The following is a 9946-nucleotide window of genomic DNA, read 5'->3' as shown; positions in this document are numbered from 1 at the left end:
ATATGTTATTATCTGAAGTCTGTTTTTATTTTCATTAAGTGTGCATGTAGGAATGAATTAAATTTTAGTTATTGAAAAATGTTGCTTTTCTTACTTACAATGAAATACATATCGCCGTTTAAAGTACAAAACCGCGTATCGTCATTCTGCAAAACCGCGTAACTGACATTGGCTGCCAAAAATTGGATTTGCTCACATAAGCTCTTGGCTCAGTCCTTATCCATTCGTCCCAAAATATACCAGCCAGAAATGCGATTGCTTTATAAAAAAGAGAATCATTTGGAAATATGAGTGTTTTTACTCTTTAGAAAATAATTTATTCAACCTCACATACGAGGTTTTGCATTATCTTGATACGCGGTTTTGCATTTTGTTGATACGCGGTTTTGTACTTTAAACTACGATATGTAAATATAAGAACTATTTTTTTTATTAAGTAGTTATGTAAAAATCTAATTATCGGTTATTTTCAATAAATTATTTAAAAAAAAAAAAACATAGTAAAAAATACATATTTATATGGCTTTTTTTCTAATTCTTTTGCTTGCATTTATCAAAAGGCAAATATTGTGCTTTTCGACAATAACAGACATTCGAATATTCACTGTGTTTCGTCAGATATTCGCACACTCATCGGCGGCAGTACAACTCTATTGTATCTCTTTGCACAACATGTGTCACCGACGCTCCAGCTCTGAAAGTATTCAGCTCGGAACCCGCTGGTGGTAGCAGAGGAAGAAGAAAAGCCCCCACTGCGATGGAAAAATCAGGCGGAGAAGGACTTGGCTTCACTTGGCGTTTCCAATTGGCGTCAGTTGGCACAGAGGAGAAACGACTGGCGTGCTTTGCTGAACTCGGCCAAAATCGCTTAGGCGGTTACAGCGCCAAAAAAGAAGAAGAAGTAATAAGAAAGAAAAAGACAAAACAAAAAATTTCGATAGTCTCGATAGTTGCGAAAAACTATCGCTGGTTCACAATACTTCCAGACTATCGATGTCCCATCTACTTCAACAAATTTCCATACGAATTCTCAAAACATTAGTTGTGTCTTGAATGCACGTAATTTCTTGATTTATTTAAACATAACCATTTTTTCATTGCAATTTCTACACATCGTTATTACTAAAATATATTTTATTTTTTTTACATTAAATAGTTAATCCATTCGGTTCCCTTATTCATGATATCTTCATTAAAGCCATAGGTATGTATTAGTAAGGAAACATTCTTATGTTCCTTTTTATTAAAGTTGTGTTTTGTTTTTATAATGATCATTGCTTTTGTTTTTGTTTCTAACGTCGGTTTAAGTTATATTTTAAGACTGCAAAAAATATACATTTATAATAATTGAATATAAAATATATCCTCAGTTGTATTTGTATTCATGTATAAGTAGATAAACATTTTACGTGTTTGGTTGTGTATAATAAGACACACTAGCTTATTGGTGTATAAATTGTTTGTAATTGGACCACTTGTTCAAAAAGTTAGTATAAGAAAAATAGTACTTTTTTGCTGTTTCAGTTTCAAACCGAATATGACCATAACATGAATACTATAAATTACTATTAGGAGTTCAGAAGGTGTTGTAAACTGTCGTGTAGCTGTAAATCGTAAAGGTTCCCAACTATAATAGTAATATTACGAAAATACGACCCATAACAATGCGACAGTATACAACACCTTGTGAACTCCCTATATATGTTAACGAATATTATTTGTTTTCAATAAAAGTTTGTAGGTAAATATTTCGAGTGGTAAACTAATTTTGCATCTTATTTTTCGACTACACACACATCGTCGTATTCGTACGATCCTAAGCCTAATATCTTTTACATAAAGAAAATTATAAAATTGAATTAGCTTTTTCTTAGCTTCGAATACTCAATTAAAATATTTCACATTTTACTTAATGCACAGTATTGATTTGTGTTAATATTTTTATGTTCTAACTTAAATTGGTTTGTGTGTATGAGATAATTGTTAAATTAATAGAAATTTACTGTTTTCTACTGAATTCTAGTTTCAACTCCTCTTCTTTTTTAAATTTTTGTTTTATGTGTACATATGTTCTAAAATGTAATTTTATTTGAATATATTGCCTACTTTGGCAATGTCGTTAAAAGATTTGTCCTTTTAATTTTTCTTCCTACTATCGTCTTAAATTTGCATATTTATTATAATGATGTGTACATGCGTTATGAGTGTACTTGAGTCAATGCACCGCATCAATATCTCTTTGTGCTCTGGAGATTTTCAGTTTATCTTTAGGCGTATGATCTTCTCCCGATTCCAATGCAAACATCTTCATTTTCTCTTTGAAAGACAATTTCTCTGGAACAGCTTCGGTGTTTCGTTGTTGCTGTTGTTGCTGTTTTTCAGCAAGTCTCCGCTGGCGTGGATCCCTTGAGGTGAAGTATAGATTAGGACTCCATTTTATATATGTATATGTATTATGTAGTTTTTATACTTTACCTGTAAACTTCTTGAGCACCAATAACTCCAGGGGTTGATTGCACGGTTGTATTCCAGAGAACGGAATCAGGAGTTGTTGGCATTGTTTCCAAAACAGAGCTATCAAACATACGTGCGCGATGCTGCAAAAAAGGTTTCATATAGGTATAGATAAAATAAAACTAAGAACGTGTATTGTATATCAATATTGCAGTTTCGGTTTCAAAATACATTCATATTTGGGGTGTTAGGATCATATAAACCATACCTAAAGTAGGATTTATTTTGTTCTATGAAAGCTATGGCACACGTGCTGACTGTGTTCCTGAGGATATAAAATTACGTGTGGAGAAAACTTTTATAGTGCCAGTTATTTCATATGGTGAGCTCATTTGTGAAAAACTGGATAGTGTATCGGAGCGAAAACTTCGAATGGCGTTAAATAGCTGTGCCAGATCCGTATTTTCTAAGCATAAGTTCGACTACATGTCACATTTTAGTTGTAAGATACTTAATTGAGGCATTCTTTTTCATATCGGATACCAAATTTGGTGTCACAAATTTTTTATGGGTTCTGTACATGAAACAAGCTAATACGTATTCGAGGATTTTTGTTTTGATCTGTCAAAGTTTGGATTTTTTCGTGATTCTAACTAATCATATACTTCTTCAAATCGTTATATCTCGGGTTCTGCTCATCGCAGAGACGTCATCTTAACGTCGCTTTAAAGCTAAAGAAACAGGCTTAACATTTCTATATATGTATAAGATCGTCATATATATCCTAAAGTTAACTTAGCTATATAGTTGAACTTTTTAAAGTTGAATTGCATAGTAGTAATTTTATAATTTAACAAACAGTGATGATATTCATGTGAAAGACTTTACCATACGTCTCCGTAGAGCAAAAACGCTATTTAGCTTGCCAAATAGAACGTTTTCGATCTAAATAGTTGCGATGGACTGTGTACACGGTGAAAAAGTCTCGCTAAATAAGTGTCACGTCGACTGAGCTCTATTGAGTGTTTACACGTCTATAGCGAGATTTTTGTCTAAGTCTCGCGATTTTTCTCTACGGTGTACACTTAGCCTAAAGCTAAGCGTACACGGCAGAGAAATGCCTCTAGAGTTTTACTGAAATAAAAATCTCCTCTCTGAATTAGGTTTACACGGTAGAGCAACTCTAGGAGATATTCACTCTAGCTAGAGACAAAATAGAGAAATCTCAACTTTTATCTATCACGTATTCTACAAGCTGTGTACACGGTAGACAATAGTTACCTCTCGCCTAGAGTTAGCTTTCTATCTCGAATTGTTGTCAACGCTTGTTGTATGTATATTTGTATTTATATAAAAACCACGATGTAGAAAATATAGGTGGCGCCATCAGCGGAGCGCTAACCTTTCGTCGATTTGACAGCATTCACATATTTTCTGACGTCATAAAATACACTTTCGCAATATGGACAAGAATTAAATTTTCAAATTGTACTTAATTGCCGACAAAATTGTACCTTAAAGTAGACAAATGTACCTAAAAATTAAACATGGCAACCTCTCTCTTCGGTACTATGTGTATTTATGGACTCACATCAAACAGTTTCTCCGAGCAGTTCCAGCCAAACTACTATATAAATGTATGTCGGTATTCACCAAGTCTAGCAAGTGACCTGGCACTCTGACAAAACAGCAGATAACTGAAGCAACACTCTAAAAAACCTGTTGAAAAATGCGACTATAAATCCAGTATATTTTTGTTTATTTTTTAAGTTTTTTTGGTAAATTTACACGATGAATATGTATTTTTCTCGTTTACACATTTTTGTGTGAAAAACCCGTTTGTGCTAGCGGCTTTACACAATTATACGGGTGAAATCAAATAGCAGATATGTATTTTGTAGCTTGTACACACTTTCGTAGTAAATTTACGCACACCACAGCAGCTATATTACACTCTAAAAAGTCCGAAATTTAAAAAAAACTTTTCGTTGAATAATCGAGCATGCAATATCGCAAATAATTAGGTAGCTAGGAAATCTACACAATTTTTTTTGTAGAGTGAACGACTGTTGCCAGAGTGCCAGACCACCTGCTCAAATGTTTTAACCAATAATTATGCCCCTTTGCAAAGGACGGAGGCTAATGGAAAAACCAATGAAAATAAGAGGATGATTCTCAGTACATTATTTGGCTATTTCTAAATGTACTTAAAATGGTGTGCTTGTTTTGAATATACGATTTAATGTCGTAGCCATTGCAAAATTTAACAATCTGTAATGAAGTTCATTGTCCAGACTTTACTATACGTATCCGTAGAGCAAAAAGTCTATTTAGCTTGCTAAATAGAGCGTAGAGTTGTAGAGTTTTCGATCTAGCTCCGTTGGACTGTGTACACGACGAAAAAGTCTCGCTAAATAACTCTCACATAGACTTTGTAGGTGAGTCTCTCGTAGAGCTCTATTGAGTGTTTACACGTATCTAGCGAGATTTTTGTCTAAATCTCGCGTTTTTTCTCTACCGTGTATTAAACAAGGTGGTGTTGGGGCGACAGCTGAGTTTTTCGCCGTGGAGGCCATTACATCAAAATGATGTGTTTGTTGTAACTCATACCAATGACAGTATGGATATCAGCGTATAATTTGTTAGTGTAATTTTTTACTTATATACGGCCAACACCACCTTGTTAAATACGCCTTGGTGTACACTTAGCTTAAAACTGACCCAAATACACAAACACAAAATATTACACCAGGACATATACCTACATTTTTTTGCCTTTGGTTGTACTCAGCGAAAAAACTTTATTAAATATAAATTTAAGCAATGGTTACGCGCTTTCTCAAGACGATTTTTCAGAAATGGTAAGTACCACGTTGTCCTTTAACCTAGAATTCTTGTTCTGAAGAAGTTAAGAAGTATATTTTATACCCACAAATCTAAAATAAGTACCGCTCAACGATTATAACAAGAAAATACACGATTTTTATAAAATACGCTAGCTTCCGTTACAGTTGTGAGCAGCCTTTTTTCTCGCATTTGGTAACATGCACATTTGTTTAATATCTGTCCTTTTATTCCTCAGAACCTACAAATGAGCCTCTGAAAATCCCGAGCTCAAGAAGTTATATCTTAATAAAAAGATCTTAAGCGAGTTGCACTAGAAATTTCCTGATTTACTCGATTTTAGCAAGTAAATTAGTAATTTAAAGCTTTAGTTTTATTATTCATAACTATTTACTGATATTCACACTACATATATAAGTAGTACTAACAAAGGTATAGAAACTGCACTTGGCAGTGCAGCTGCTTTGTCGCGGCAATGATACAGTACGAAAAATATCCCTATCTCAAAGAATTCCCCATATACACTTGTGGTCAGCTGACTAAGTCGGCAAAATTTTGATCAACTTTAGCAATTTTTCTTTTAATGTTTAATATTTTTAAATAAAAGTGCAGCTCATTATATAACAAACACCATATAAATCCACACTTCAAACTTTATACAAAAATTATAAAAAACCTCCAAAGTTTCAGCTAAACTTTCAACTTTTTATTCAGATTTTATATTAGCCCATTAAATTCTAGGGTAATAATGTGCAAGTTTTAAGTTGCTGAAGAATCGCTTTGATTTATAATATTTTTTTTTCTGACTGCATGGCGCATTTTTTCCATACAAAAAAAATTTTGACTATATTATGTATAAGAAAAATTTGTAATGTAGTCAGGAAAAAACTATTAAAAATCAACGCAATTCTTTAGCTATTTAAAACTTGTACATTATTAACTCATACTCAAAAAAATTCGGAAAAATCTGAATAAAAAAATTAAAATTTAGCTGAAACTACGCAAATTTTTTATAATTCTTGCATAAAGTTTAAAATGTGGATTTATATGTTGTGTGTTTTATAATTAGCTGGATTTTTATGGAAATGTAATAAACATTAAACAAACTCTTGAAATGAAACCTTGTATCAATTCACATATTCATGCAACCTTGTATAATGTCAAAATTTGAAAATGATGCATCAACAGAAATCTACTTTACTTGCGTTTTCTTCTTCAAAGAGTACACATCAAATAAATCGAATTGCTGAATTATAACGTAACGTGTGTGTGTATGTGTTTACTTGGAACTGCTACTTCCATAGCGCAGGAATCTCTTCAACATAAACAAAAGAAAAATTGCCAAAATTGATCAAAGTGTTGATGACTTAATCAGCTGATTACAGGAGTATATGTATACCACGTTTTTTGCCAAAATGTTAATTTTATTGGGGATTCCGATATAATACTTATCCAGTAAAAATATTTGTTCGGGAAGACTTTTCATTGAGGCGACAAATCCCTAGAAATGGGCGTGGCAATTGTAGGACTAAAGCTATCAAAACACAGATTTTATTGCGGATTTCGGCAGAATATACATTCACACTACATACATTTGTTCCGCAATATACATATGTATGTATTCTGTCGAAATCCACAATAAAACTTTGGTTCTAAAGTTGCCATGCCCATTTCTGCCGAAATCCGCTATAAAATCGGCGGTTTCCTAACTTTAGTTCCACAATTGCCACGCCCTTTTCTTGGGGAATGTCGCCTTAAAGTAAAATCTTGCCATACAAATATTATTTCGGAATAAAATTTAAATTTTTGCAGAAACACGATTTTTAATACCTTGCTAAATATATCTCACCATAAGTTTTCGAAAACAAATTACAAAAAATTTATGACTCACAAAATAAAACATCTCGTCATAAAAAAAAGTTTTAGAAATAGTTTTTGAAAAACGCCAATTTTTTTTTAATTTTTTTTTTTTTGCATAGATTATTTATTATTAAACAAGGATTACGATAGTGTAATTTTAAATTCCTAATTTACTGGTCTTCACTATGGAGCGTCTCATTACGCTGCATTAAAAAAATTCTAGATCGCTAAATTCTGCAAAATATAAAAAAATTCGGCTCGAACAAAATTCTGTGCTTTTTTAAATCTACTTTTATAATTCTTGTTTAAAATTCTGCTTTTGAAAGTTCCGAATTTTAAAATTCTGCCTCACAAAATTCTACTATTCGCGCTTTTGCCTTTTGTGTGTCGCCCATATAAAAACAAAATGTACCATGTTCGCATCTCTGGCTTATATCTTCATTTAGGAAATACGTTCTTAGCCATCTAAAAATCGGTTATACTTAACTAAAAGTATGCAAATTCTTTGGGCTAATTTTAGATAAATATTTAAATGGCACTTAGGTTAAATTTTTGATTGTGATTTAAATGCCATTTAGTTTTCATTGGCTTTCAGATCAAATTTAAATATGCCACACAAGTGGCAACAGTGTTGCCTTGTTCCTTGAAATTGTTGTTGCATTTGTTTGTTTTTTTTTTTACATTTTGTGCTGCACTGCTGATTGTTGTTTGGCAAGACTGATAAAACAACCAATCTATCAATCTTGTTTGTGTTTTCGAATGAACAAAATAAACTTGTTTAATAATATGCAGAATTATTTCAAAATTTCAATTTAGTGGGAAAACGCAATCAAATATTGGTCAATTCATACAGTTTTTATACCAAAAGATAGATGGAAAGACACATATCTCCGTCATTTTTGGGAAGTTTAGCCATCTCCTTATCGACTTATTAATTGCATGATGAAATGTATGAAAATGTAAATTTTGAATTACATCTCTATATTATTAACCGTGCGATATGACGAAGATATTTTTTTTTAATAGTTCTTTTAAGCACTTTATTTTTTTTATATTTTGCTTTTTTCTCTCGCACACTATTTCTCCATTTTTCTATCTGGAAATTTGGGTTTTCACAAAAACAAGTTCTTCCTTCTTCATTACAAGATTATAGCATTGGGAATTGCTACCTCCAACAACTACTTTTAGACCGTGACGCCACCCTTCGCCAAAGTTTCTATTTCCGATGCATTGCTGTCATGTATTGACTAAAACTGAGGATAAAATTTCGGGTTATAATTGTTCCCAGTAATATAATTTTTGCCATTCCACCTCAAAATACTAAATTACAAAATTCTGCATGATACAAAAAAGAAGGTAGTTTTCATGACACGAAAAAGTGCGCACTTTTAAAGTAATAAATTTTACAATTCAGTATTTTGAAAAGCAGAATTTTCAAAACACCAGAATTTTGAGTAAGCAGACATTTGAAAACCAGAATTTTGTTAAGCGGAATTTCGATACCAACCCGCTTTTAAGGGTATCTGTCTCCAAGTAGTACAACAATGTTTCATCTGTATTGTGGAATTCGATTCGTATGGAGCTGTTTTAGATAGGAACCCGTCTCATTACGCTGCATTACAAAATTTTGCAAAATGTTAAAAAATTCTGCTCGATCAAAATTCTGAACTTTTTTAATTCTGCTTTTTTAATTTTTCTTTTCCAAAATTCTGATTTTGAAATTCTGCCTCACAAAATTCTACTTTCCTCAAAATAGGACATGTCGTTACTTTGAAAAATTGCGCACAAAGCAATGGCATGTCCTATTTAACATTGTTTACATTTTATTTTAAAACAGAATTTTGTAATTTAGTATTCTGAAAAGCAGAATTGTCAAAAGCAGAATTTCGTGTTCCGAACTTTTTAGTATCAGAATTTCGATACTGACCCCTTAGCAACTTTTCACTATCAACTGGCATCTGTATTCTGAATATGAACCAAAGCTAACCATAAATAATTTGGTAAGTTAATCGATAAATGTATATGTAGCTAAATGTCTTGTGAAAATTAGCCTAATACAACCATAAATACCATCAAACTTAATCCAAATCGATCTGTTGCGTATTCATGTATGCTCATTGTATTGTTTCTATATGATTTGTAATATTTCTTAAAGTTAAATTTCTTGATTGAATTGGTGTATTAGACCCACTGTAAGTGAATTTACTAAGCTGAAATATGCATGTATGTACGTAAATATTATCCGCTATTCCATGCGAAGTATGTAGTTATATGTAACAAATATTAACATACATATGTATATATGTATGCACATGCTGTAACTATGTAGTTCATTTTAGTACTTATTTGAATACATAATCTCTCTCGCATATTTATGTACCCACTTCTAACTGTATCAAAAAGCACTATTTAAGCTGAGCCTATTGAAATCAGGTTTTGTATTCGCTTAGAGTTCATAAGGGAGAAAGGAAAATAAAATTAAGTCTGAAACTAATTGTTCAAGTCGTTTTTGATTTTGGGCGTAAAAACTATTGCGCCGCAACATTTTGGTGCCGAAACCCGGGACATTGGTCCCTAGAATTAATTTGAACGCTTCATTGGAGGTTTTGTGTGAGTTAAAGATTTAATAAATTTCGACAGCTAAGCGAATACAACCGCGTTTAGTTATATTGTAAAAAAAATTTTGTATCAAGTTTGAGTGATACAACAATTACAAGAATCGCAGCTGTATCAGAGTATTGTACGGAGCAGGCAGCACCGAAACCACCTACGCAAAACTAGTTTTGAG

At 32.3% G+C, this 9946-nt stretch overlaps 1 protein-coding gene across 4 annotated transcripts in view; it reads right to left on the bottom strand.

Annotated features, from left to right (window-relative positions):
- Positions 1-939: 939 nt before the first annotated feature.
- cno (adherens junction formation factor afadin) overlaps positions 940-9946 on the bottom strand; it is a 379548-nt gene continuing 370541 nt past the window's right edge. For 3 of the 4 annotated variants that reach the window (XM_017609198.1, XM_017609199.1, XM_017609200.1), the window contains 2 exons: positions 2476-2597; positions 2170-2405 (listed from right to left, as the gene is read on the bottom strand). In XM_017609198.1, the coding sequence (XP_017464687.1) occupies positions 2216-2405; positions 2476-2597 (312 nt within the window). In that variant the 3' untranslated portion in view covers positions 2170-2215. Of the gene's footprint in view, positions 2406-2475; positions 2598-9946 lie in introns of all 4 variants that reach the window. The other variant, XM_017609197.1, reaches the window with a different exon arrangement.

The sequence above is a fragment of the Rhagoletis zephyria genome, unplaced genomic scaffold (assembly GCF_001687245.7).
Source record: "Rhagoletis zephyria isolate East Lansing unplaced genomic scaffold, Rhagoletis_zephyria_1.1 Rzeph_scaffold_00199, whole genome shotgun sequence".
NCBI lineage: Eukaryota > Metazoa > Arthropoda > Insecta > Diptera > Tephritidae > Rhagoletis > Rhagoletis zephyria.
Note: the sequence above shows the minus strand (reverse complement) of the source record. Positions and strands in the feature narration are given on the sequence as shown.